Source organism: Canis lupus, chromosome 23 (assembly GCF_048164855.1).
Source record: "Canis lupus baileyi chromosome 23, mCanLup2.hap1, whole genome shotgun sequence".
Lineage (NCBI taxonomy): Eukaryota > Metazoa > Chordata > Mammalia > Carnivora > Canidae > Canis > Canis lupus.
Window position 1 is genome coordinate 11,350,926 of NC_132860.1, and position 27,052 is coordinate 11,377,977.

Genomic DNA, 27,052 nt, shown 5'->3' on the forward strand with positions numbered 1-27,052 from the left:
AAGCGTGAGTTCCCCGGGAAGGGTCGCAGTTCCTGGTCACCTTGGAACAGCTGGAGTACCCTGAGATTTCACCATGGCCCTGGGATCAGGGTGGCTTTTCTCTGGGGTGGAACGTTGACATTTGAAAACAGTCAAGGGTGGGACTGGAACAAAATGGACTCTCCCAGATACCCCCTTTGACTGATGCTGAAGTAGCCCCTGAGATGTGGCCAGCTTTTATAGCTTTCCGAGAGGCTGCAGGATAGGAAGCAAGTGCTATGTCCAGTCATCCTGAGTCCTGAGAGAAGGTGTGTTGGGATGTGGTGGAGGGGAGGTGAAATACGTGGGTGACCTTCAGTTCCTTTCTGGGGCACATACTCTTTCAAATGGGAGGATGCCCAATGACTTTCATTTTTTTGTTTTGTTTTGATGACAGAGATACCTGAGACCCATAGTGACATTTTAAATGGATCTAAACATTGCTATCACAAAGCAAAGTTTTAAAAGGAAAATTAGATGTAATAAACTACTTGTGGATACTCGTAGTAGCCTTGACTCTCTGGAGCAAAGGCAAATTCAGAAGTTTAAGGGGCCTCTGAGCTGGGTAAACACTTTCATGAAGCCCATGCTCTGAAGCCTGTGCCTGTTATTGTATAGGAGTAGGCCCAACTCACTCTATTTTGTTACATTCACAGGTTCACTAAACAAACATTTCCCAAATATCCTCAGTATGCTGGGCCCTGACTTTAAGGATACAGAGAAAATATGTCACAGTCCCCACAGTCACCCCTAATCAGAGTTACTGATGACTGAGGAGGAGACAGCGTATCATCTGATGTGTACTGGGAGACACAAGGTGTGGGAGGATCTTCCCTGAAGGGCAGGGGACCCAGTTGGAGGGAGGGAGTTAGGGAAAAGCAGCAAGTGTCACCTCTGTGGAGTCTTTAGTCCTAACAGACTCAGCCATCTGAATTCCTAACTCACAGCACCTTAAATGCAGCCATTAAAAGGGGACAAGAGAGACGGCCCCTGGGTGGCTCAGTTAGTTGAGCAACTGCCTTCGGCTCAGGTCATGATCCCAGCGTCCTGGGATTGAGCCTCACATTGGGCTCCCTGATCAGTGGGGAGCCTGATTCTCCCTCTAATGTTCCCTCTGCTTGTGTACTCACTGTCTCCCTCTCTCTGTGTCAAATAAGTAAAATGAGACAAGGGAGAGTTACCTCTTAGAAAAAGAAGGTGTACTAATATTCTGAGGGAGAAACATTATGTGTCAAAATGAAAGCACAGAGACTTAAGAGCATTTAATCAAAGGGCAAGTAGTCCTAAAACACTAACTTCTAAGAAATTCCATATTACTGACATGGAATATCAGTTTATAATGACTCTGATTCATCCCTGAAAGGTTGAACTTATTTGCAGTTCTATGAAAGCAGCGTAGGACTTACTTTTAGAAACCTTCCCGTCAAACAGTTTCAAAGGTTCGGCTTTCTCAAAATGCCCTTTTTGTGTGGAATACGTCATTCCTTTCCTGATGGTGCTGGATAAATGAGGCATTGCTCAATTAGATTCTCTGCCTTGCTATTTCAGTATCAAAAAGATAGCGTCTATTAAAAGCTCCAGTGAAATAAGGGAAAGAGTTTTGCTAGGAGGAAAAATTCCCACAGCATATCTCAATTTGAAAATGATTTCTTCTTAGGAAGTGAGCCAAGGGTCAGCCCCTTGGAGAGCAGACAAGCTCCTTGTCCTCTGCTCTGATAAAGGACTGTGACACAGAGTGACCTCCTTACCTTTACCTGCTGGGTTCCCCTGAGTTTAAAGGACCAAGTCCTGCCTGCGAGGTCCAGCTGTTGGTGGTTCACCAGGATTAATTCCACCCCTCCCCACCTTTCCCACTCCTCTGTCCTTGCAGGAGCCAGCAGTTTGTCTGTGGATTGTGGCAGTAGTCCATGTGTTCTGTGACTCTGTGTATTTGTATGTACACGTAATTTGCCAGTCTGAAGAGCAGAATTTGGCTGGAGTTCTACTTTTTTCCAGGAATTCTACAGCATTGACCCACACGTGCTTCCCCTTTGACCTACCTACAGTGCAATAAGCATTTGCTAAGTGCCTTCCATTGTGCCAGGCTTTATGTTCAGGGCTGGCTTTACCAAGATAAAGAAGACGGTGGTCCCTGCCCTCTACTGTGGAGCTTGGGAATGGGTGGGGGTGTGTGTCTGCAGCTAGACTCCATCCTCAGCCCAAGGCATGGAGAGGGCATCATTCCTTGACCTTGACCTTCACGTTTGCTGCTGATGATAGAGAAGGAGGAAAGCAGGACAGTTGGGCACATGAGTAGCTTGAGTTCTGAGAGGAATGTTTGCCAATATATTTCTGCTGCTTATTCAAACAAACTTACTGGAGCTTTCAGATGGAGTAGGGAGAAAGAGAGGGCTATCTTTCCAGCAGCTGTCTGTCCATCCACACTGGGACCCTCTGCGTGGTATATCTCGGTCATGATGGGTTCCACCCTCTGTTTCCCTGGTCACATCTGTAAAATGGAACTTAGCAAGTTGGCCTTCCCTGCATGGGACACGCTCGACCTGGCCCTCTCCAACCATGGCTTGGCTGTGGGGGTGCATCTCTGGAACAGTCCCTCCACCTCCGCCCCACACAGCTTTAGGCAAGAAGGAGATTAGGGGAAGTGAAAACATGGGCTAAAGGATTGGGTTTAGCTTTGTAGGGGTCAGTAGGAGATGCCAGCCTGGTGCCCACATGTGATCAAGGGAAGGATGGACAATGTTGTGAATGCCTGCTGACCCATAAGTTTGGGTGATTTTTGTCTACTGCTTTTTGGCTTCCTTCCCTGAGAGATTTTCTTCCCTGAGAGGATTGAGTAACTTGTGACTTATACAAATATGACCTAGCCTCAGTTATTCAGAGATCAATGGAAAACCCCAACCAGGATTTATCCAGGTTCCTTCATCCCTTGACCTGATTCTCTTCCCAAATGGTGTAGGGTAAGAAAGGCTCACCTTGCTTGTGGGGAGGTAAGAGCCTCAGAGGCTTCCTTTAACTGAGGCTTGGTGATGCCCCAGGGACTCGCTGGTTCCTCCTCCTCCACCTGCCTGCCCTGGGTTGGGTGTCACAGACTTCTGTAACTTGGATATGACGCCAGGTTCAGTAGCAAAACTATGTCTTTTAAGTCTTCCAGGATTCATACTGAACTTGTTTGGGGAAAATTTAAGCTTCCATAGTTAATGATACTATAATTCGAACGTCTACTTTTTCTTTAAATTTGAGAAATTTACAAGTGCTTCTTGGATCATCAAAAGGTCTTGGTTTTTCCGTAAAATGAAGTAGGCATAAAAATCAGGTTTCGCCTGAGTTTTTGCTCCTTTCATGCCATGACCCTACCCACCAAGACCTTCACACTCTTCCATTGTGGGGCTAACTCTCCTTCTCAAGATCTAATCCTTGAACCTCATGGTTAATCTCATTTAAATTGTTCGCCTCCCAGATGACGGGCCGGGACCTTGTCAAGGATCGAAGTCTGAAACCAGTGAAGATTGCGGAGAGTGACATTGACGTGAGTGAGCAGGGCAACAGGCTGACCACCCCCCCTGCCCCGCCCCACCACCCCCGGCTGCCTGCCTCCCCCTAGATTGGAGGCCGGCAGCTTCAAGCAGGGCTCCATGGTTCTGTAGCCAAGACTTTCTGATCACTCTTCAAGATCATGCCCTTTTCTCATCACCCCAGGCTCTTTCCAACCTGTTCTTGCTCACAGGTCAAACTGAGCATCTTCTGTGAACAAGACCGGATCCTCCAGGACTTGGAAGACAAGATCCGAGCCCTCAAGGAGAACAAAGTATGCACCGGTTTTGCATAATCTTGGGCTGGGTGTAGGGGGGTTTTGTCATGCTGTCTTTCCTCAAATATAGATTGAATTCTCATGTCACAGGTATTCATTTATCCAGAACAGGTGTTAGTTTATTCAGAACAATGTGTTCGCTTCCAGGGGCATTTGTATCTAAACCTGGAGGAAATCTTATGGGGAGACTTCGGCTCTGCTTATTCCAAGTGCCACCTACCCCTCCTCCACCTGAATTGTGCTCTGGCTTATCTCTCCTCGGGGGCCCCCGTGAAGTCAGCCGGAGAGAGGAGGGCTCTGCTGGCTGAAACGTGGTGACCCCAAGCCCCTGAACTGCATGGAGGAGGGCTGCCTTGGAGAACGTAGCCATGTTGCTAACAGGACAGAGGCTGTCATTTTCTAAAGCTCATTTCCTCCCAGGATCTGGGCTATGGAGGAAGCAAGCCTGGATGGGAGGGGAGGAATAGGCCAGGAGCTGCCAATGTTTGGTTTCTTAGATCCTTAGTGTGATTTTTTTTTTTTTCTTTTTTGAACTTCAGTAAAGCACTATATTTGTGATGGTAAAGATTCATAGCATGCCCTTTTCACCAAGAAAACTTAAGAGAATTTTCCATCTACTCTTTGATGTATCCTCATAGTTTATCCCATAAAGAGTGGATGACCTTATGCCCACTTCACAAATGAAGAAACTGAGGCACAGAGCTGTTAGGTGTCTTGTCCCAGGAGGCCACTCAGTGGGCAGTGGGCCCTTCAGCCTCAGTTAGATCCAGCAGGTTTGTTTGTATCCTGGCATGGGATGGGGAGGCCTCTGGGGACTGTCCTGCTATCCTCTTGTTCTTTGACCCTTGCTCCGTGTAGGACCAGCTGGAGTCTGTGCTGGAGGTATTGCACAGACAGATGGAGCAGTACCGAGACCAGCCCCAGCACCTGGAGAAGATTGCTCACCAGCAGAGGTTGCTGCAGGAGGACCTTGTCCACATCCGGGCAGAGATCTCCAGAGAGTCCACTGTGTGTAGAGGGTGTGGAGGGTGGAAGACACTCCCCTCCCCTCCCCACTCCCCCAAGATGGGCTGGGCAGGGGGCTGCTTCTCCTGTTTCACAAGCTGCAGTTGAGTTGGTGACCAGGGACGTGAGTCTTGGAGCAGTAGAACTTCTCTAGGCTGCCTCCTGAGAGTAGTTCACCTTGTTTGAGGGTGACACGTCTGTCTCTGCTGGTACCTCAGGATGCTTTCCATCAGTGACTCCTGTATGGCTACAGGGGCACCCAAGGGACTAGATTTCTCAGAACAGGCTCTTCTCCTGATCTGTGTGCAGTTAATTCCCAGATGTCAGAATTTCTACTTTTTAAATTTATCCATCTGATGTGGTGCAGGCCCTTTCTTCCAGGGCTGGGAACCAAAGCATCTCCAACGGTGGGAGAGGGGACAGACAGTTCAGGTGGCCAGGGTCAGAGCAGGAATGAGAAGACAAGCCCTGTCTCTCTCCTGCCACGCCTGGCTGAGACCTGCTGGGCTCCCCTTTCCTCCTGCCCTGGCTGGGTTAGCAATGGTCAGGCGTAGAGGTGCTCAAGGGGCTATCTGGGGGACAGGGGATAACTAAGACTCAGGAGCATTTCCTTGGCCAACAGGAGATGGAAAATGCCTGGAACGAATACCTGAAGCTGGAGAGTGATGTGGAGCAGCTGAAGCAGACTCTGCAGGAGCAACATAGAAGAGCCTTTTTTTTCCAGGTGACCCATGGACTCATCCCTTCTGATCTCTGTTCCTTCTGAGAGCCTTCACCTGTGGGGCTGTGAGCCCTGTGAAGTGGCCTTTTTTTCTTCCACTGGGATTCAGCCTGCTTGCCCCCCAAGCTCTCCCTCGGGGATCCCTTCCCCCTGCCAGGCTGTGATGAGAAAACTCACCTTAGCACCCCCTACCTCTCTCCTCTGGAAGACAAGTTCTTGGTGTTTTTGTGACTGTTTTACTATGAATCATTTGGGGCAAACAGCCCTGAGAGGAAAGAAATACCAACCTGAGAACCTTACAGAGACTTGAGAATGAGCTATGTTTCTGTAATTCTCCACCCCATCTTGGCACTACTCACTTAGCAGCAGGAAGCCCTGCCTCCATCCTGCCTGCCTGCCTTTGGTTCCTGAAGTTAGATGTTATTAGTCCTTCACGGAGGAGGTAGTGTGAATCTAGGTGCATTTCAATACCTCTGGGCTCTGGGCAGTCAGTGCATTTCTTTCTTTCTTTCTTTCTTTCTTTCTTTCTTTCTTTCTTTCTTTCTTCTTTCTTTCTTTCTTTCTTTCTTTCTTTCTTTCTTTCTTTCTTTCTTTCTTTCTTTCTTTCTTTCTTCTTTCTTTCTTTCTTTCTTTCTTTCTTTCTTTCTTTCTTCTTTCTTTCTTTCTTCCTTCCTTCCTTCCTTCCTTCCTCCCTTCCTTTCCCTTCCTTTCCCTTCCTTTCCCTTCCTTTCCCTTCCTTTCCCTTCCTTTCCCTTCCTTTCCCTTCCTTTCCCTTCCTTTCCCTTCCTTTCCCTTCCTTTCCCTTTTTTCTTTTCTAATTTTTTTTTTTTGGCCACTGCCCAGTGATGGCTTTTGTTCTCCCCAGTTGGGTCTTCCAATTGTCCAGTGTTTCCCCATTGTGGTGCCTGATTAGGTTTCTGCCCCACCCTCAAATTTTTTAAACATGGAAAATAACCTTTTTATGAACCCAGCTTCAGCGCTACCATAGCTCCTCTGTCAGAGTCCTGACATGAATTCGATTTATGTGAAATCAGTAAGCATTAATTGAGAGACTTCTTGTACATGAGGCATCATGCTAGGCTAATTTTGGTACTGAGCTTGCTAATCTATGAACTAGTTCTAGCCAAGGCTCTTCCTTCAAGTGATTTCATGAATATAATGATCTGAATGTCAGCCTGCCCAGAGAGCAAAGGAATTCAGGGGAGGGATTAGGTATTTGGCCTGGGAAAAAAGCCTGCTGTCTCACCGTTGGGAGCTGATTCCCAGAAAGCCTGGTCCAAAGCCATGTGGAAAAGACTCTTGCTTGCCTGTGCCTCAGGGCTGACCTGCTGGTTCCCCCAGAAGTTGTCTGTCTCCTGCTGCTATTGTCTTTTTTTTTTTCCCCTATAATTTCCATGTATCCAAGCTAACATTTTCTTATTTTTGTTTTTTGGTACCCTAGCACTTGGCATAGTGCCTTGAAAATATCAGGTGAATTTTGTTGACAGTGTCCTCCTTCAAATGATTATTTCTAGTTACTAGTTTCTTAAACTGTTCTATCCCATTATTACTCATCTTCTTGGATCTTCTTTAATTAATTTTAGCAGTGATTTTTTCTTTTTTTTAAGCTTTTTATTCATTGTTTTTCTATAACTATAAAAATAACACATGAATGCATCTCTCTGAAAAGGCCAAACAGTAAGAAGGAAAAGCAAAAAATGAAATAAAAACTCCTCTGCCTCTTTTCCTTCTCTGCCCCAGTCCTGTCACCTGCCCCATATGTAATCAGTGTGTGGTTTTGCCTTGCACACCATTTTTGTGTGTTTTTAATCATATACCCATCCATAGAATCATATAATTTATTTGGGGGCAGGAGTTGGGTTTACTTAAAGAGGAATCATACTTACACATTGTTTGGTAACTTGCTTTTTTGTGACAACTTTATGTTGCGGAAATCTTTCTGGAAAAGATCTCTCCAAGTTTATGTTGCCTGATACAGTGGCTATTTAAATAAATGTAAATATAAATTAATTGAAATTAACTAAAATTAAAAATATATTCCTCAGTCACACCAGGATCATTTCAATTGCTCAGTAGCCACGTGTGGCTGCTGATTGGACAGTACAGATTATAGAAGATTTCCATCATCTCAGAAAGCTGTGTAAAGTAAAAGAAATTAGTTCTTAGCTGCTGAATAGTATTTCATGCACAGTATTTCATAGTACTTTAGCCAGTCTTTTCTGATGGGCATTTAAGTTATTTGCAGTGTTTTGCTTTTATAAATGGTACCACAATAAGCATTTATGTAACTGCCTTTTCAAGCTCGTTTATAAGCACTTGGCTAAGATAGACTCCTAGGGTGGACTTGCTAGACTGAAATGAGTGTACATCTTAAATGTTGCTGGAGGCTGCCCAGTCACTCTCGAAAAGGCTGCACACGTTTGCCCTCCCACCCTCAGTGAATGAGGGTGTTGAACTTGTTTATCCACATCCTCTTCAGTATTTGATATTATCAGTCTTTTTGGTTTTTGCCAGTCTGCTGGCTGAAAAAGGGCATCTTGTTTCACTTTGCATTTATTTAATTACAAGTAGGTTAAACATCTTTTTATATGATCATTGCCATTGTGTTTCTATTATGCCTTATTTCATGGTGATTTAACATACAGCAGTCCCAGAATCCCTTTTTCTGCTCCAGAAAACAAATGGGTACAATGTACAAGTCTCATCAAAGACTCCCTGAAGAACTTAACCATGTAAGTTATGAGGAGCAAGGCTAGTTTGAAGCCTAGCCCCTGCAACGTGATTTCCACCTCGCCTGGTGCGAGCATGGCGTTGCTCATGCTTTCCCTGACTCCCTGATCTGGAAAGTGCACCTGGCCCTTCTTTGAATAGGCTTTGTGCTAACTTCTTTAGTGTAATTCTAGGCCAGGCAAGCTGTTGGAGTCCTGAATAAATCATTAACAGTGGAGATATGCGTGCAGCCCCATATATAAATTCTCAGGAACAGGTCTTGGAAACATGCCTCCCTTTAGCCAGGTCTGGCTGTGAGAAAATTCACAGGCTTTTCTTTATAAAGATCCTTATGACTACCTGCACAGGGAAGCGAAAGGATAAAAGGACATTGAGGTAACTGTGGGAGGCAGTGACAGATGAGGCTGCCTGTATGTGGCCCTGCTGTATGTGGTGCCTGACATTAAGTTTAGGCGTTTGCTGAATGCAGTACATAGGAGCCTCTCTGCCCAGCATGGTGTGAGGATCCAGGGATAAAACACCACCCCCTGCTCCCCAAAAGCTTCCTTCACCTTGTCATTAAGTTCTGAAATTCCATTGTCCTTGGAGAACCTTAGATGTTCACTGGCTTTTGCTTGTCCTTGCTCTTCTCTTCTCTTACATGTGGGCGTGACAGAAAGGCAAAATGGGGGCAGGACAATGAACTGACAGGTAACAGTATGCCAAGTAGACTGCTGGAAGAGAGGGGAGAAAGTTGATTTTAATCCAATGCTCCTACTTTACCTGTTCCCAGCACTCTGCTCAGGGGCCTCCACTCCTGAGATAATCCTGTTAGCTCGCATGCTCTCTCTCTCCTCTCTCTCTCTCTCTCTCTCTCTCACTCACTCACTCCCTCTCTCTCTCCCTGGGTTCAGTACCATGTCTGTTTTGGAACACTCGTGCTTTGGTGTGAAGCTGAGCATCAAGCCTGTTCCTTGGGTATTGGCTCTGAGGATGTGTTTTGCTGTTGGAAGGGTGGAGAGAGTATGAGAATGTGAGCTCCCTTAGGAGGGAGGCTTCGGACATCTGTTATCACAGCTGTTGGACAGCATTTGATCAGGGAATTTTATGTTATTGGTCCTTTTTGCACTCACCATACATGTACTGAGAACCTGCTGGGTACCCAGGCCTGTGGCGATATACCGAGGGTATATAGTCTACTTGCAGGATCAGGCAAGTCCATAAGTATCACACATACAAGAATTCTTCTACTTGAGAGTACTTGGGTGCCTTGAGAGGAGATAGGGTGTGAAGCCTTTGTGTTTAAGTCCATTGGGAGTGATCAAGGCTGAGTTCTCTCATGACAATTTAAAAAATAAAAGAATATTTGATGTTTAAACAACTCTATTAAAAGGTGCCCATAGGTTAATATCCAAAATAGGACTTATACAAGTCAACACCAAAACAAAACAAAACAAACCTCCGCCCCCGCCCAGGGAACAAAAGACATTTAAAAATGGGCAGAGGATCTTAATAGATATTTTTCCAAAGAAGATATACAGATGGCAACAGACACATGAAAAGATGGTCAACATCACTAACCGTCAGGGCAATGCAAATTAAAACCACAATGAGATCACCTCATACCTGTCAGAATGGCTAAAATAAAAAAGACAAGAAATAAATGTTAATGAGGATGTGGAGAAAAAGGAACCCTCATGTACTATGGGTGAGAATGTAAATTGATGCAGCCACTCTGGAAAACAGCATGGAGGTTCCTCAAAAAATTAGTAATACCATATGACTATTCCAACAATTTCTGTACTGCGTATTTAGGCAAAGGAAATAAAAACACTAATTTGGAAAGATATATGCACCCTATGTTTATTGCAACATTATTTATAATAGCCAAGATATGGAAGCAACCTAAATGTCCATGGATAGACAACTTTCTCAAGAAGGTGTGTTATACACCACAATGGAATGTTACACAGTTCTAAAAAACATCAGCTCATGCCATTTGCAACAACATGGATGGATCTAGAGGATATTATGGTAAGTGAAATAAGTCAGACTAAGAAAGACAAATACCACATGATTGCAGTCATGTGGAATCTAAAAAACAAAAGACTAAAAAAAAAGCAGAATCAGACCCATAACACAGAGAACAAACTGATAATTGCCAGAGGGAAGGGGGTTGGGGGCGATGCACAAACAGGTGAAGGAGAGGGGGAGGTACAGGCTTCCAGTTATGGAATGAATGAATTGTGGGAATAAAAGGCACAGCATAAGGAATATAGTCAATAATATTGTAAATGCGTCGTATCGTGACAGATGGTAGCTACCTTGTGGTGAGCATGGTGTAAGGTTTAGAGAAGTTGAATCAATATGTTGTACACCTGCAACTAATGGAACATTGTGTGTCAACTATACACAGTAAAATGCCCACAGTCCCTTAATCATGATAAAACCTGCTCACCTCTTTCTAGGACCTCTCCCCATCTGATTTTGTTTGTGACTTGTCGGAGTGTGCATATGCTCATGTAGGCTGGCTCTTTTCCCATTGTACTTTTTTTTTAAAAAAAAATAACAGTTTTATCACATAATTCAGATACCATAAAATTCACCTTTTTAAGGTTTACAATTCAGTGGTTTTTAGAATAGAGTTGTGCAGCTATCACCGCAATCAATTTTATAACATTTCATCCTGAAAAGAAAACCCTCTGTCTATTAACAGTCACTTCCCATCCACATCCCCAGCTCCCCAGCCCTGCTCCAGCCAACTGCTATTCTGCTTTGTGTCTCTATGGATTTACCTATTCTGGACATTTTGTGTAAGTGAAATCATATAAAATGTGGCCTTTGTGTAGCTTTTTTCATGTGGCATAAACATTTTCAAGGTAGATCTGCATTGTAACACATATCAATACTTTATTTCTTTTTATTGCCAAACGTTCACTGCCCATTATGCTCTCAAATGAACCTCAAGTCCCAGGATTCAGCTTTGTCTTTTAAAAGATGTTCTTTATATTCTGGAGATAGTGTAACCTCTAGTCTTTGCCTTCTTTTCCCTTTTGCCCTGATTGTCTAAAAAAGTATTTTTAAAAAAATTATGATAAAATATGCATAACGTAAAGTTTATGACCTTAGCCATTTTTAGCTTATAGTTGAGTAAAGTACATTCACATTGTACAGCCAATGTGCAGAACTCTCTTCATCTTGCAAAACTGTGACTCTACCCATTAAACAACAGTCCTCATTCCCCTCTCCATCCTGGCCTCTGGTAACTACTCCTCTGTCTCTGACTTTGATTGCTCTAGATACTTTATAAGTAGAAGCATATAGCATTTAAGGCAGTCTATTTTTAAATTAGGGGGAGCTAGCCAAGGCGACTTGGAAAACTCCTCTGAATTTTTCCCCTTGGATCTTGAGGATCTTCTATATGTGTGCTTCCCTATGAAGCTCCAAGGCAGGCTTGGCTCTAGGCCTGGTGGGGTTTCCAATGGGGTTGCTGCCCCCTAGGGTGAGGAGCTATGTCTGAAATGACAGCATAAGTCCTAATGAGAAACTTCTGGTAGGTGCTAAGAAGTGAATGAACCACCATCTTATCTTTCTCAGGAGAAATCGCAGATACAGAAGGATCTCTGGAGGATTGAAGATGTCATTGCAGGCCTGAGTGCAAATAAAGAGAACTTTAGAATCCTGGTAGAATCAGTCAAAAATCCAGGTGAGTGGGCCACCTTCCTGGGGGCAGGGAGTTGGAGGTCAGCACCCATATATATGGGCTGGCCCTTGGGGAGGTCAGGTCTTTATGGCGTAAGTCCTCCAGGGAAGAGAGTCTTTGTTCCATCCCATCCTTTGTTTCTGTCCATGACCCTTAGAGAGAAAAACGGTGCCTTTGTTTCCTCACCCGCCTGTGCCTTCACTCTCGACTCCTGAGAGCAAGCCACCCCCACAGCCCAGCCCTCCCACCAGTCCTGTGCGGACCCCTCTGGAGGTTCGACTCTTCCCCCAGCTGCAAACCTATGTGCCGTACCGACCTCATCCACCCCAGCTGAGGAAAGTGACATCCCCTCTTCAGTCACCAACCAAGACGAAGCCCAAAGTCGTAAGTATAGATGACCAGGAGCTCAGTGCTGTTGTCTTCTCTCTGGGAGATGATTGTCTCTCTGTGTCCGCAGGTCAGCTTCTTTTGGAAGAGAAGCTTTTGGAGAAACCCGGGGAGACAGAACCAGCCAGAGTCCTGAGCTATGAAATGTTAAGGAGTGGTAGAGCCAACTGTTGTACTTTAGACTCCCAGAACTGGAAGAGCCCCTGGAGAGGGTCTAGCCCAGTCTTCCCATTTTGCAGTTGGAAAAACTGAGGCCCAGCAGGAAGAAGTTACTGTGCTAAGTAGGATGGAATTTGTGATCTGCATCATGCAGAGACAGGTGGCTGCCCCATGCAGGACTCAAACCTGCAAACCTGCAGTTACACAAGCCTGTGGGTGATGGAGTCCTCTCAGCAAAAGAGTATCTTTGTCTTCACCGGCAGTTGAGCACTCTGCTGGGTTATAGGATACAGTTGATCTTCACAATGACCTCATGGAGTTTAGACAGGAAGGTCTGTATCCCATCCCACACCTAAGAGAACTGAGGCTCAAAGGTGTTCACATTTGCTTAAGGTCTCCATATTAGTAGGTCCAATCCACACGTCCTGTTCTTTGTGTCATCCACCATCTAATTGGATGTTTTGCCCAGCTCCTCAGATCGAGTCTGTGGCCCATATGCTTGCCTGAGCCAGCACCTTGGCTTGCCTATCAGAAAGAAGGGCCAAGCTTTTGACAGAGTCTGGGAGCACAGGAAACTTTAAAGAGATAGAAAATGCGGACAGGTACTGTGATGGCTCACATCTCCAGCACCAGGCCAGCCTTGGCTGTAGAATACGAGGGATCTGGTCCAAGTGACAAGGAAGCCATAGTGGAGGGGACCTTGGAACGAGGACCTTCAGGTTTTGCCAGCAGAGGCTTAGAGGAGCTTTGTCTGGGGACAGGGTATGCCTAGGACGTCTGACAAGGTTGGTATCCAGTGCTGGCCAAAACACACAAGTTCCCATACCCTGGATCTTGCTGACCACCTGCTTCCAGCCATAGCCCAGGGCCCATAGCTGGAAGACAGGTGCTGGGACTGAGTCGTCATGAATTTCTTCACATTGAGGTCTCCTTCCCAATTTTATATCTAAGAGGCAGTGGGGTACCAGCCACCAAACAGGAGGTGGGAAATACAGCAGGAATGGCTAGGGCACACAGCCTCTGACTTAAGGCAGGATGCCTGCTAGCAGGGATGAGGAGCAGAGGGAAAAGATGGTAGCTTAGGAGCTGGATGGCCTGGATTCCAGTTCTTGTCTCACTGGATCCTTGGTCAAGTCTCATCCCTTCTCTGGGCTTCCTCAGTTTTCCCTCGTGCACAACAAGCAGCTTAGAATAGATGGTCACAGAGGCTCTTCACAGTTGAGTCCTCTGTGGCCCACAGGCAGGGCTTTTCAACTTGGCTGAGCATCAGAGTCACCGGGTGGGGGGCATCTTCTTTCCCTTTGTTCACCAGGTTTACCATTTGTTATTATTGTTTGTTTTATATTTGTACTTGTGACATAGTGATATCCTGAGATTGATATTAAACATGAATATATAATTTAACAAATAATAAAGAGACCACCCATTTATACCAACACCTAAACCAAGAAACAACTTTGTCAGCAACTAGACACCTCAGGCCCATGAGTCCTTTTCTGCCTGAAGTAACCATTATCACTATCTTGACTTTTTGAATAATTTCTTTGCCTTTTTTTTTTTTTTTTAAATTTTGCTTACCTATGTCTAAACACTTGAGTTGTTGTGCCTGTATGTGGTACTGTATTCTTTTGTATCTTGCATCTTGTCTTCAACGTTATATATGTGAGACTTGTCCACTTTGTTGCATGTAGCTATAGTTCTTTCATTTTTATTTGGCTTATTCTCTTGAATTTAATGTTACTTTTTAAAAAAGGTTTTTATTTATGTATTTGAGAGAGAGAAACAGTGCCAGTGAGAGAGAGGACAAGTGTGTGTGTGGGGGGGAGGGTAAAGGGAGAAGCGGACTCCCTGCCAGGACTCTGGGATCATGACTGAGCCAAAGGCAGATGCTTAACAGACTGAGCCACCCAGACACCCCTGTCACTTTTCTATTAGATAATATTCTCAAAGGGTACAAAATAAAAAGATACAGAAAAGTATATAATAAAATGTCTCTTCCCACCCTCCATCTCCAGACATTCTATTCCCTTTAGTCAAAGGCAGTTTTGTGTTTGCGTCAATGTTTTGTGTTTATCTTTCTGGGGAGCTTTTTAGAAATTGGTGATTCCAAGACCTTGTCAGAGTTGGAAACCGCTGATGCTCAGAGAGCCTGTGGGTATCTGGGACAGGAGGCTTAGCTTTCAAACAGTAGTGAATTGTGTCATTTTGCTAGAATGCTGATAAACCTCCATAGAGCAAGCTTCAGCATCCTTTCCTGACCTCTCCAAAATTCTGAAAAACAAAGAGAAACTAAGGAAGGAGGGAGGGTGATTAGGAAGGGGTGCCAATGGTCCCTGGTTCCAGGAGTGGGTGTTCACGGCAGTCAGGGGCCAGGCTGTCGGTCTGTGCAGAAACCACAGCCCTCAGAGAGCATTTATTAGGGGGCGAGGAGTCAGTTTCAAGGAAAATAGTTACATTCATCACCACCCAGGGAGTGGGCTGCCAGGAAGGCAGTGAGTCACCCGCACTGACTGCTTATCCAGTCCCTGAGTCAGGAAGGAGGAAATATTTTGTAACCACGCACATTTCTGATAGAAAGGGCAGGGGATGTAGACTGTCCTTGCTCAGATCCCAACCTGTTGAAGGATCCAGAGACCATACAGGGACAGTGAACCAGCTCGGTCTGAGAACTTTGGAGTGGGGTAGATGTTTGTCCTCCAGGTGGTGTGGAGGGCTAGGGGTGCTGCTGTCATAGAGATAGGACTAAGTAGACTTACCGGCCCGCTCCCCCCATGGGACACTTCAAGGAGTGGAGTACAATCTTGGACACAGGAGAGCGGAGTTCTGGGTTTCGTATAGGTAATGCAAAACGGAAAGTGAGTGAATTGAAGAGAAGAATAGGATTAGAGCAGAGGCATCCCCCTTCCTCACAGCTCATCCAGGGGAAATGCTGGCATCGCTGGGCTGAAGTGGTCGTGCTCTGCAGGCCCGAGGTGGCCTACTATGGCCTTTTGGGTCACCCCTGTGGTGGTGCCACTAGGCATCCTCCCTCTAGCTGCCTCTCGCTGGGCACTGATTCTAGTTCTTTTTCTGAGCAGGAAGATGAGGCGCCTCCCAGGCCCCCACTCCCGGAGCTCTACAGTCCAGAGGACCAGCCCCCGGCAGTACCACCTCTCCCGAAGGAGGCCACCATCATCCGGCACACCTCAGTGAGAGGTCTTAAACGGCAGTCGGACGAGAGGAAGCGAGACCGGGAGCAGGGGCAGTGTGTGAATGGGGACTCACGGGTGAGCGGAGAGCGAGCCCGGGTGGCCCCGCTGCGCAAGGGAGGGAAGGTGGCGGGACACTGGGCAGGTACGACAGCCTCAGACTCTGCCCGCAGGTGGAGCTTCGGTCATACGTTAGTGAGCCCGAGCTGGCGACTTTCAGTGGGGACATGGCCCAGCCCTCCCTGGGACTAGTGGGCCCCGACAGCAGGTACCAGACACTGCCAGGCAGAGGTAAGGCAAAGCTGTCCGCGGAGGCTTTCTGGGAACCCCTGCTCCTACCACACCACTGCTCCCCAGTCTCTGACCCGGTCCCTTGCACCCTTCCGCTTGGGGCTTTGGGCCTCAGTGTGGGCAGCAGCTGTCAGGGAGACTCTGGGCTGCAGGGAGGGCCCGTCCTTCCGTCCTCTGGCCTACATCCTGATTCTCTTCCTCTTTTATTACATCTGCCCCTGGAAATAATAATAATAGCAATTACTTCAAAGCCCATCGCTATGTTATGCTCTATATTCACCTAGCTAATCTCTATAATAATCCTGTGAAGGAAGTACTATTATTATTCCCATTTTAGAGATAAGAAAACTAAGACTCAGAGAAATTAACTAACTTGCCAAATGGCTAACAGGTGATGGAGTCAGAACACAACCCCAGTGTTCTGTCCCAGAACCACGGCACCCTGCAGGTTGGGCTGTTAGGTGACTGCCATCAATTTGGTGGTCTCTGGCTTTCCAGTAGGTTTGTGCTCTCCTGTGTCACTCTGAGACTCCAGGAGTCCTTTCTCCAGACACACCTTTCTCAGTTGGGGTTCCTCCTCACTGCCCTCCCCTATCCCTTCAAGATGGGGGTGAGAACAGACTTAGGCCCTTAGGCTCACCTATACCTCCTTTGTCCCCACAGCCAGACTATCTCCTCAGAAATCCCATTGCAAGGAGGTCTCCTGACCTTTTTGCATTTGGGTCTGCTGGAATCTCTGAGCAGGCTGACTATCTCCTTCATTTGTTCCTCACCTGATCCTCCTGTCTGCTCCCCAAAGTGGGTGGTCAAGTGCTCTGCTCATTGGTCAGGTGCAGAAGCAGGAGGAGCCACAGCTATAGTTCTGGCACCTGCAGGGTTATGGGACTCCAGCCCACCACACTGCCTAGGCATGCTATGGCCTGAGCTGGTCCCTGGAGGGTGCAGGCTCTGGATTTTGCTGAAGCACTGTGCACAGGGATGCTGTTCCCTTAATTCACTATGGCCTAGAGGTGTTTATTAACAGTGGTATTAGTGGCATTTGGAGCAGGACAGTTCTTTGTTTCTCAGGATTCTCTTTGCATTGCAGGGCAGTTATCATTCTTTTCCCTACACGCTAAGTGGTAATGGTGTCCTCAGCCAGTGTGATGTCCATTTCTAGATGTCAGGGACTGCCCCTGATAAGAATTGGTGTTAGTGGAGAAAGCACAGGTGGTGGCACCAGCCAGCCAGGGTGAGATGATTTCTTTAAGCTATCTCACATCTAAGGACCCAGACATGGAATGTACATGGTCGACGATATTCCTACCATGTGACCTTGGGCAAGTTCCTTGACCTCTCTGAGCCTTAGACTATAATTCTCTACAATGGTTGGGTAATGAATGCTTACGTGGTAAGGCCAGTGGAACAAAATCTATATAAAACACCTAGCACAGTGCCTTCCCGTTAGATAGTTAAGTGATCAGTAAATACTTGGTGCTGCTGCTTTCCTTTCATTCATTTATTCATTCAGCCAGGCAGGCAGGCAGGCAGGCATCACTGAATTTGCAGGCTAGTTGGACAGGTACATTGGCACTGTGGTCAATGCAGTAACCAGTGCATATATTGAAGGATATGCAGGACAATAGATTCTGCTTGGGCATTTAAGAAGGCTTCACACAGGCAGGGCATCCAGGTTGGGTCCTGAAGGACGCATAGGAGTGCATCAGGATGAAAGGATGAAGGGCATTCCTTCCCCTCCATCCTTTCTAGCTGCCAAGAAGCCCAGGTCTTCTGCATATGAAGGAAGACTAGGGTGGTCTACACATCTTCAGAGATGCTATTTCCCATTGGGGACAGGGAGCACCCCTGGGCTGGCCCCTCATCCTCTACCTGGGGGCTTGCTCTTCCAGGCTCTGGGGAGGAAAAAGAATGGGTTATTGGCCAGGTCCTCACAGTCCCCTCTCAGGAGTGGGAGGTGATTCGGAGGGGGTGGTGGTGCTGGTAGCCTGTCCACCCCATCACAAATACACTTGCACTTCTCTTTCCTCACTAAGGGCTCTCGGGGTCCACGTCAAGGCTCCAGCAGTCGTCCACCATTGCTCCCTACGTCACACTCCGGAGGGGTCTAAATGCCGAGAGCAACAAGGTGACCTTCCCTGTGAGTGGCCTTGAGAAGTTCTCAAGGAGTGCTCTGCTCCCTCACCCACAGAGGGAAGGGCTCAGAGGTGGATGATGACTAGCAATCCTGTGAGCCCCAGGGATGGCCTCTGAGGTGACTTCAGCCTCTCCTGAGTGCAGGGTCCCTGTCACCATGTACTCAGTGGATACCTTTCCCATGGCCCACCTAAAAGGGGCCAAGATATATTATGTTCTGTATTCAGAGGGCCTCTCTGCAGCTGTTAGCACAGACACCAAAGGGGTAGGACCCAGGACACTCATATCCTGAAAAGCTGCAAAACCAGTAACTTTTAAACTTTATAAGCAAATGTCATTTGGGGTAACACTGACCTTTTACAGGCATCATACAGCTCTCCCCATTTCTTCAGGCTCACATGAGGGTATCCAGAAAGTCTGCACCCTGAGTTTTGGCTGCATCACATGCTGCATGTGTGCCCAGCTGGACAGTCCTGGGCCTCAGTATCTGCATCTGCAGAATGGGATGCTCTCCCGAGAGCCTGTGAGGGTCAAGGGTGTTGTGTTCATGAGTGTGTTTAGAGGAGCTAGAGTGAGTGAGTGAGTGTGTGTGTGTGTGTATGTGAGAGAGTGAGAGGGAGAGAGTGGGAAGATGGGAATGGAGCTGCAGGGTGGCTGCCCTGTGTCCTAGCCCAGCTGCCTTGTCTCTCACTCTCCTGCTCCTCAGAGACCCAAGAGTGCCTTGGAGCGCCTGTACTCAGGGGACCACCAGCGGGGCAAGATGAGTGCGGAGGAGCAGCTGGAGCGCATGAAGCGACACCAGAAGGCCCTGGTCCGGGAGCGCAAGAGGACGCTGAGCCAAGGAGAGAGGACGGGTCTGCCCTCGTCCCGCTACCTCAGCCAGCCTCTCCCTGGAGATCTCGGCTCAGTATGTTAGGAGGGTCCAGGCAGGTGGGGCTGGGACGGGGAGCAGAGCTTCCCTGAGTTCCCCAAACACAAGGACATCACACCCCCGAGAGAGTAGGCCTTCGACCAGGAAGGTTCAGAGAACACCCCACAGGCTGTTTTTGTCCACAACCCAGGCCACATGTGTGACCTGGTCAGAGGGTGATCCGGAATTGGAGGAGGAGTGAGGATGTCACGGCAGGAGCCTAGGAGCCAGAGAAAATGTCCCAAGTTTGTTCTCCAAGCTGAACTTGCGAGAGGACTTTGTAGCATTTGGAGTCTCAGCTGGATCAAGGACTTGGGAGTACAGAGTTCAGGAATGGAAGAGGAAGATGGTGATAAGATTGGATGAGGAGGAGCGAAAGCCAGCTAGCCTCCCAAACCTCTAAGCGATGCTCTGTGGAGCAACTGGGCACAGGGTCGTCCGTGCAGCCCTGAGGGCGGGCGGTCTCCCCCAGCTTGTGGTGCCGGCAGGCCTCATGGTGCCCCCGGAGAGCGGGGGGGATCTGTGCTGCCCCCCGGCGTGCTTCCAGGCACTGCACCCTGCCCACAGTCCCCTCCTGTCCCTTTTGGAAACATTCCATTTGACTTCTCCCTGTTGTTTGAAATCACTGTTTCCCTAGCCCTCTAGCCAGACTGCTCTTTCCCTAATTCATTGCACAAGCTCTTTTGCTTTTAGTGTTACCGCTCATTGCCTCTCTAATCCTGCCTGATTGTGTTTACGGAAGCTTCTAATTTGCATTGAACATTCTTTAACTGGCCTGTGCTCTTTATTACCAGGCTTGTAATAGCAGCTCTTGTCTCCATAGCCTAGCCAGCACTCCCATGTGTGACTCACCTTTCTGCTGCCCCCTTTATGCAGGCCTACTGACTCATAATTCACTTAACCCAAAAGCCTCCCCACAAGGCTGAGCCAACCTGCTGCCTGAGGGCCGTGATCATGGGCAGAGGTCTGGGCATTATGAATTGATCAAAGTCCATGCCTTACACCCGGATGGTAGACACAGACTTCAGAGATCGCACGTTTAAATAAATCCTACCAAGTCTAAAGTGGTTCAGTTTTGATTCCTCCAGTCCTAGCACACAATTTCTTATGGAAAACTTTTTGTGTTTCTAGTATTTAATAATTTGAACGGATGCCAAGATATATTATGTTCTGTATTCAGAGGGCCTCTCTGCAGCTGTTAGCACAGACACCAAAGGGGTAAGACCCAGGACACTCATATCCTGAAAAGCTGCAAAACTGGTAACTTTTAAACTTTATAAGCAAATGTCATTTGGGGTAACACTGACCTTTTACAACCTGATGTCTCAAATGTAGAAAGATTATCTAAAATCGTAACTTGAGTATCTTGTAATTTTTCTCTTAAAAAAGACTTGTGTAAGTCTCTGCATCAACGCCAATAAACGTGTTGCTTAATGACAATGGATTGGCGTGGTTCTTCCCCAGGATACATCCCAGAGTCTAGTGAACTTTTCCTGTTTGTGCAAACAATCAGGCTGGGTTTAAATGAGGATTTGTCTCTACTTGGGGCACTTGTGAGCGTGTAAGAAAATGTGCATTTTCTTTGTGAATCATTAAATTAATTTTTCATCTTTGAAACTTCAAATGCCTAATCCTTTCATACTATAATTGGAAATCACCACCTAAGAGCAATTACATTGGCTTGGAGTCAGTATGGAGAGCTTGTGCATGAATGGGTGAAATGTGCTGATACAGCTATGGGTTTGGGGCTTTGGGGGGGGACTTAAGGGAGTATCAAAGACAATCATGACCACTGAGGGCTCCGTGAAATGTATGGGGTGGGATGGAGGAGGTCTGCTGGGATGGAGACGCATCTGCTTGGTTTCTGCTCAAGAAAAGAGAAGCTTTGAGCCTGTTTCCTTCTCTCAACACCCTGCTCAGTTTCAAAAGCCTGTGAGGACATAGGCCATAGAGATTTGAAAGGCGACTGTGGAGTTGCAGAGTTGTGTTTGGATCTTACAATGGCCAGTTTAGTTTTTCCCTCTGTGAAGAGATGCTTGTTTCATAGCTGGTACTAAGGAATAGCCTGGGAAATATTGCATTTGATTTAGCATTTCAATTTTACATGGTTTCATTTTTTTTCTAACTTCAAGTATCTGCCCTCAAATAGATGCCTGGGTAAACAGCAGCTTAGCTACCTCCCTAGGCCCAACCTATTCCTGCCTAGACCTTCACTTCCCTCTATGGGTACAATATCCCCCACCCCTAAGTGTATCCTCTTGGGAGTACCTAGTAGAGAGGGTCTTGGCTATTGGTATGTGCTTACCAGAGCCTCAAAGGGCTTATTTTTTTCTCACCATTTCTGAGCTGAGATGTATGGCTCCTGAACCCGGAAGGCTTCCACAAGCTATGAAGCAGCTTTTTCTGAATCTCTGTCCCAGGTTCTGTTTTGAGGTCACCCTCTTGGATTTGGAAACCTCCTGTATCTCTGGGGACCAACATGAGTCTAAAGTCATGGGTCTTAGAACTAGGCCCTAGAGGTACATGTGTGAATCCTCTGGGTGCCCAGATGAGAGAGAAATCAGCAGTCTGGCATCAGAACATGTAAAAGGGGCAGAGGCCTCATTCTCCATTTCTCTTACTTGGCCTTCCAGCACCCACAGGGACCGACCATGTCTCACCACTGCTGTCTTGTTTTAGAGGTGAGGTTGAGATGCTCATGGTCACACAGCTTTTCCCTCATGGGTCACAGGCCCCCTTCCCAAGGACCCCAGTGCCTGCAGGCCCCATCCCAAAGGGGACAAGCATGGTTTTCTGAGCAGTCAGGAAGCGACTACATTTAACCTTCTCGTTCTGTTGCCAGTGGAAGCGCGAGCAGGACTTTGACCTGCAGTTGCTGGAACGGGCGATGCAAGGGGAAAGAAAGGACAAGGAGGACAATGGCTGGTTGAAAGTGCAGGCCATGCCTGTCACTGAGTTGGACCTGGAACCTCAAGACTATGACTTGGACATCAGCAGAGAGGTGAGGGCAGGGGCTTCCTTCATGTCCCCCCGGGAGGAGCAGGCTTTATCCGGCTCAGGCTGGCGACCGACCTGACCGGCCCTCCCAGTGGCACTTGGGGGAGGGGGTGCTGTCCAGAATGGGGACAAGTCTCAGTTTCTGTGTGGCCAGGAGGATGGATGCATAGCAGCTCAAGGCAATAAAAGGAGCCAAGGCATTTTGATGCAGATTTAGATCTATTTCTCTCCATAATTGAGGGCAAGTCATTTAACTTCTCTGAGCCTCAATTTCCTCTACAGTAAAGTGGGTTGTGGTGAGGATTACGTGATTCAGCACGTTGCTTGCAGGATTAGCAGTGGTCAGAAAATCAGGAGCACAGGGCCTGGCACATAGTAGGCATGTGATGAGGTAGTTGTTATTGGCAAATGCTCCCCAGAAAACTAGGTGTTGGCCTTGCAACTGGCCAGTCAGGCCAACTTGGGCAATTAGACTTGGGCAAGGCTGGGAGAAGGCGAGCGGGTTTGAAAATCACAGGTGAAATTTCCAGCCCCTGCCGAGACCTGCGCAGTTCTGGTCTGAGTTCTTCTGGTGCCCTCTGGTGGCACCAATGCATCATGGCTGGCCAAGCCCAGGAAAGCGAGTAAACCCTGGGTCGTCTTTCATTCAGGAATATGTCTTACCCACAGGAAGAGCAAGAAATTAGAGGGTGACAGACTCAGGGTCTTCAGGACACGGGGAGGTCTCCTGAGGCCTATATTGTGCCGTTTGTAAGCTCTGTAGAACGGTCTATGGCTGTTTGGTTCACCGTGCACTTAGCACCTGGCACAGGGCCTGGCACATAGTAGGTGCTCTGTAAGTACTTCCGGAGTGACAACTCTGTTGGATGAAGCTCACAGTGGCGCATAGATACCCCACAAATATTTGTGTAGGACTTGTCGTGCTCTGAAACTACACGACAGGAAACGTTCATACCACTGGAAGGATGAGCAAATTCACACCTGGGGAGTTGCTGAGTTCTGGGGTCAGCTGGGCCTCCAGGGGTTAAGGAAGCCTGTCCTCACCCTCAGACCTTTTCCCTTTGGCACCTCTGAAACAGCTAAAGGTCTGCATTTTCTCAGATTCACACAAGAAGCTTCTACTTGCTGCCTTGGCAGTGGAAGTGTGCTTCATGGTGTCCTAATTGGCCTCCCAGCCAGGGGAAAAAGTCCTTTCTTATCTCTAACCTAAATCCCCTCTGCTACAATGCAATCTACTTCCTTCCTCTGGATCTGCCCTCATTGGACATAACAGACAAGAGCTTATTTCTTGCCATCTTTCACCAGAATAAAAGGTCTGCATGGGTTTAAATTCAAGTCCAGATTTGCCCTGGGATTGGATTTAGCTTGTTTTTAGAAGCTTCAACCAACCTCATTTTAACGTGCTTTTGCAGATCAAGGAGGAAGAAATTCCCTGGGGTGTGCAAAAGTTGCCTTTAGCATTCTTAGCCTGAGCCAGGTTTCAGCAGGCTGGAGTTACTGCTGGGCGCGTGTAGTAGGAGACTGGTGGGAGGGAGTTGGGGCATCTTCCTCTGCAGCCAGTAGATACTGCATGGCTGCTTCCTGTCTAGATCAGAAGAGCTTTTGTAGGGGACAGGACGCATTATCACTTCCTTTCATCCACCCACCTAGCCACTATCCCTCTATCTAACTACCTGCACATTCAGCCACCCATCCAAGGAGTATTTGCTGAGTGTCAGGTCCCTGCAGCAGACAGTGGAGAGACAAAACAGGAGGGGATGCCAGGGGCGGGGTGGGGAGGGGTGGGAAGACTTCTGAAGTGTGGTCCAGAGCGTCAGAAAGAGTAGCGTGAACGGAAGAGCATCCCATGCAGAGGAAAGAGCAGGGGCAGAGGCCACACGGTGGGTCAGTGGAGGTTGGCAGGGGTCAGCTCATATCGAAGGCGGCATTAAGGATTATCATTGTATCCTGAAGGCTTCCAGTCTCGTGGTCTTGCCTTTCCTCTTCCTTTCCACTGGCCTGTAGGAGGTTGTCTGGTGTGGTGGAAAGAACACGGGCTTCGGAGTCAGACCCAGGTCCAGATCCTGACTCCACAGTGGACTGCTGTTGATCTTAGCAAGTTACTTAACTCTGTGGGCTCCGTTTGCTTCCTTGTGCTGGGGGACAGGGCGAGGAGCGAGTCCTAAACCCCATATCTGAGCCCCCTTGCTACCACCGCCCGGTCCTTTCCTCAGCTGTCCAAACCTGAGAAGGTCTCCATCCCTGAGCGTTACGTGGAGCTGGACCCTGAGGAACCGCCCAGCCTTGAGGAGCTGCAGGCGCGGTATCGCAAAGCCGAGAAGATCCGCAACATCCTTGCTCGTTCCAGGTCAGCTCTTACGGTGCTCGAGTCTTGACAGCCTGCTAGGCTGACCCCGGGGGTGTCTCAGCTGCCTGGGCCCTGGGCCAGGCTGACTAGGGTGCATGTTTGTCCGGGTCTCTGACTCAGGTAAGCCGTGTTTATATATATATATATATATAAGGAGCAGGCTGGCTCTCAGAATGGCACCAGCACATCTGTGAGGAAGTTTGCTAGGTCATCTGCAAGTCCTAAAATATGCAATAGTGGGCCATCCTGGTCCTCTGCCCCCAGATCTGTGTCTTGTGATGCTGGCAGATGTAGGGAGTGGAGTCAAGTGTGACGATGAGGTGGACACAGTTGGAGATCAGCCCCAAGGCTGGTCCTCCCGGTGTCAGGGCACAGATCCCTAGATCAGAGCCAGGAGCTTAGCCTGGTCCCGGGGTGCCAGAGGCCTTGCCCACTTCCCTGGAGGCCAGGATGGGAGGCTTTCCTATCTCCTCAGCCCCTGGAGCTTCAGAAACATAAGCCCTGATATCTGAGGGCCTCTCTTTCAGAGTTAGGTTAGCTTTCTCATTTCAGGATTTAATAGGAACCCAGAGCTGGAACTCTTTTTTTTAAAGCCATGATGCCCCAGAGGAGGAACAAAGCTATGACTGGGTGTTCGAGAGAAAGTGCACTAGAGCAGCCCTCCTCTCCTGAGGCAGATGCGAGGGTGCTGGGGGGTGGAGAGGCCCATCGCCTGCTTTCTGGCCCTCCTGCAGCATGTGCAACCTGCAGCCGACCTCAGGCCAGGACCGGAACAGCGTGGCCGACCTGGACTCGCAGCTGCAGGAGCAGGAGCGCATCATCAACATCTCCTACGCTCTGGCCTCCGAGGCCTCCCAGCGCAGCAAGCAGGTGGCAGGTGAGGCCACGGATGCCAGCCTCCAAGTCTGGCTCCCACTCGCTGCTTGGGCTCAGAGCCCAGCATGGCCTGTCAGGGAGTCTGCAGAAAACTAGGTGTCAGCCTTGGTAGTTTGAGGGCCAGCGGTTCGTTCTCCTGTCCCGTGAACACCACAGGGCTTGGGAGGTAAGATGGGGCAGGGCAGGTGGTGGGAGAACTGAAGCCCAGGAGCGTCTGAGGAAAGAGGTCCGGGAGAGGGTATTTCTAGCTCATTCTTAAATCTAGGAGTGGTGCTGCTGTTCAGCTTTCTCCAAGAACGTGGGTTAAGAACAGATTTTTCAGGCCTCTGAAAGAGGGGGCCCAGAGTAAGATTTCTGGCTTCACAAGAAAGGGGGCAGGAAAACACTGGTGTTTGGATTTCTTGCTGGGGCAAGGCAAGGGGGTTCCTCTAGCTCTCCCTGGAACTCCTGCTTTTGTTCCCAGATCAAAACCACTGTCCATTTTAGCAGAGTGGTCTGTCTCAGTAAACAGGTCTTGGGAAGTAGGACTTTGCTGGCCAGTGGGATGGGAAAGTGTATTTTGCGTGTGCGTGTGCGTGCGCGCGCGCGCGTGTGTGAAAGGCTTTCTCTCTCAGACAGGAAGGAGACTCGTGGCTCCCCCTCCCTCCACATCTCTGCTCCCTGTGCATGTACCCCCAGTCCCTCTAGTATTGTTTGTCCCCAGATGCAGAGGCCACTGTGTGTCTGGGTGGTGCCCTTGGCCAGGGGTGTTGTAGGCCTTCCAGAGAGGGAGTGATCACAGAGCCTGAAGTGGTGTCACAGCCCCCCAGCCCTCCAATCCTGGCCAGAGGGTCTAGAAGTGATGACCGGTGGGGCTTGCTGGGCCCTGAGGTGACTGGCCCTGGAAGTTTGGTCTGGGGAGCAGAGCTTTAACATCACCTCAAGGAGCCAGGGGAGTGACCTTAGGCAAGGGGAAGGCTGTTCGCTGTCCACCCCCACACCACCCCCGTGCTTTGATCCTGCACAGAAACCCTGAAATCCCTACTGTCCTCACTCCCTTGAAGACAAGCTACATGGGGTGAGAGGTGGTTCGGGCAGCTGGGGAGACAGTGGAAGACTCACCCTGGCCCCTCCTCCAAATGATCCTGGGCGGTTCCTGTGGCTCATCTTGATTCCTCTCCATGTTGAGGGGTCTAGCAGGGATACTCCGCCACCACCAAAAGGTGCCCTCCTGTCTGGCCTGTCCTTGCTCTACCCTCGTGGGCCTCAGCTCCCTTACTGCAGGCAGTTCGCAAGGCCTCCCTCACCTCCCCACGGAGTGTCCACCTTTGCCACAGCCTTTCCTTACTCTCGCTCCCTCCCTCCAGCTCAGAGGCATATCTGGGACCCGCAGGCCAGTCCCAACCGGGCCCCCACCAGGCCCCATGGGCATGCTGCCCAGGCCCACAGCACTCCAGCCCTGCCAGGTGGGGGCATCTGGTGCTGCAGGAGCAGATGAGGAGCCTAACGCCCCGCTTAATTCCTGTGTGCCCGTCTAGCGCAGCAGCTGGCCCTCCTCCCGCCTAAAGCCCCCCTGTCCTCCAGGACGGTGCCACCTTACCCCCCCTTAAGCAACGGACTCCACTACACCTTTGTCTAACACCTTCCAAGTAAGAGCCCTGCCTGGCCTGCCCTTCCCCTAGCGCCGAGCATGCCTCCCCACCCCCTCTGCCGCGGAGATGATTGCAGTGCCGCCTGCTGAGCTTCCTTCCTTCACCCGCAAAGCGGCTGCTGGGGAGGCCGCCCTGGACTGGTGGGTGGGTAGGGATGGATGGTTGTTAG

At 48.6% G+C, this 27,052-nt stretch overlaps 1 protein-coding gene across 18 annotated transcripts in view; it reads left to right on the forward strand.

The window, feature by feature from the left end:
• The window catches only part of PLEKHA7 (pleckstrin homology domain containing A7), a 220,197-nt gene that overhangs the window by 189,907 nt on the left and 3,238 nt on the right, over window positions 1–27,052 (forward strand). For 9 of the 18 annotated variants that reach the window (XM_072793905.1, XM_072793908.1, XM_072793911.1 and 6 more), the window contains 14 exons: window positions 3,476–3,544; window positions 3,743–3,823; window positions 4,685–4,834; window positions 5,454–5,555; window positions 11,859–11,967; window positions 12,122–12,348; window positions 15,588–15,776; window positions 15,872–15,989; window positions 18,023–18,126; window positions 18,829–19,029; window positions 21,875–22,033; window positions 24,243–24,376; window positions 25,111–25,253; window positions 26,770–26,880. In XM_072793905.1, the coding sequence (XP_072650006.1) occupies window positions 3,476–3,544; window positions 3,743–3,823; window positions 4,685–4,834; window positions 5,454–5,555; window positions 11,859–11,967; window positions 12,122–12,348; window positions 15,588–15,776; window positions 15,872–15,989; window positions 18,023–18,126; window positions 18,829–19,029; window positions 21,875–22,033; window positions 24,243–24,376; window positions 25,111–25,253; window positions 26,770–26,870 (1,887 nt within the window). In that variant the 3' untranslated portion in view covers window positions 26,871–26,880. The remainder of the gene's footprint in view (window positions 1–3,475; window positions 3,545–3,742; window positions 3,824–4,684; window positions 4,835–5,453; window positions 5,556–11,858; window positions 11,968–12,121; window positions 12,349–15,587; window positions 15,777–15,871; window positions 15,990–18,022; window positions 18,127–18,828; window positions 19,030–21,874; window positions 22,034–24,242; window positions 24,377–25,110; window positions 25,254–26,769; window positions 26,881–27,052) is intronic. The other 9 variants (XM_072793907.1, XM_072793909.1, XM_072793914.1 and 6 more) reach the window with 5 other exon arrangements.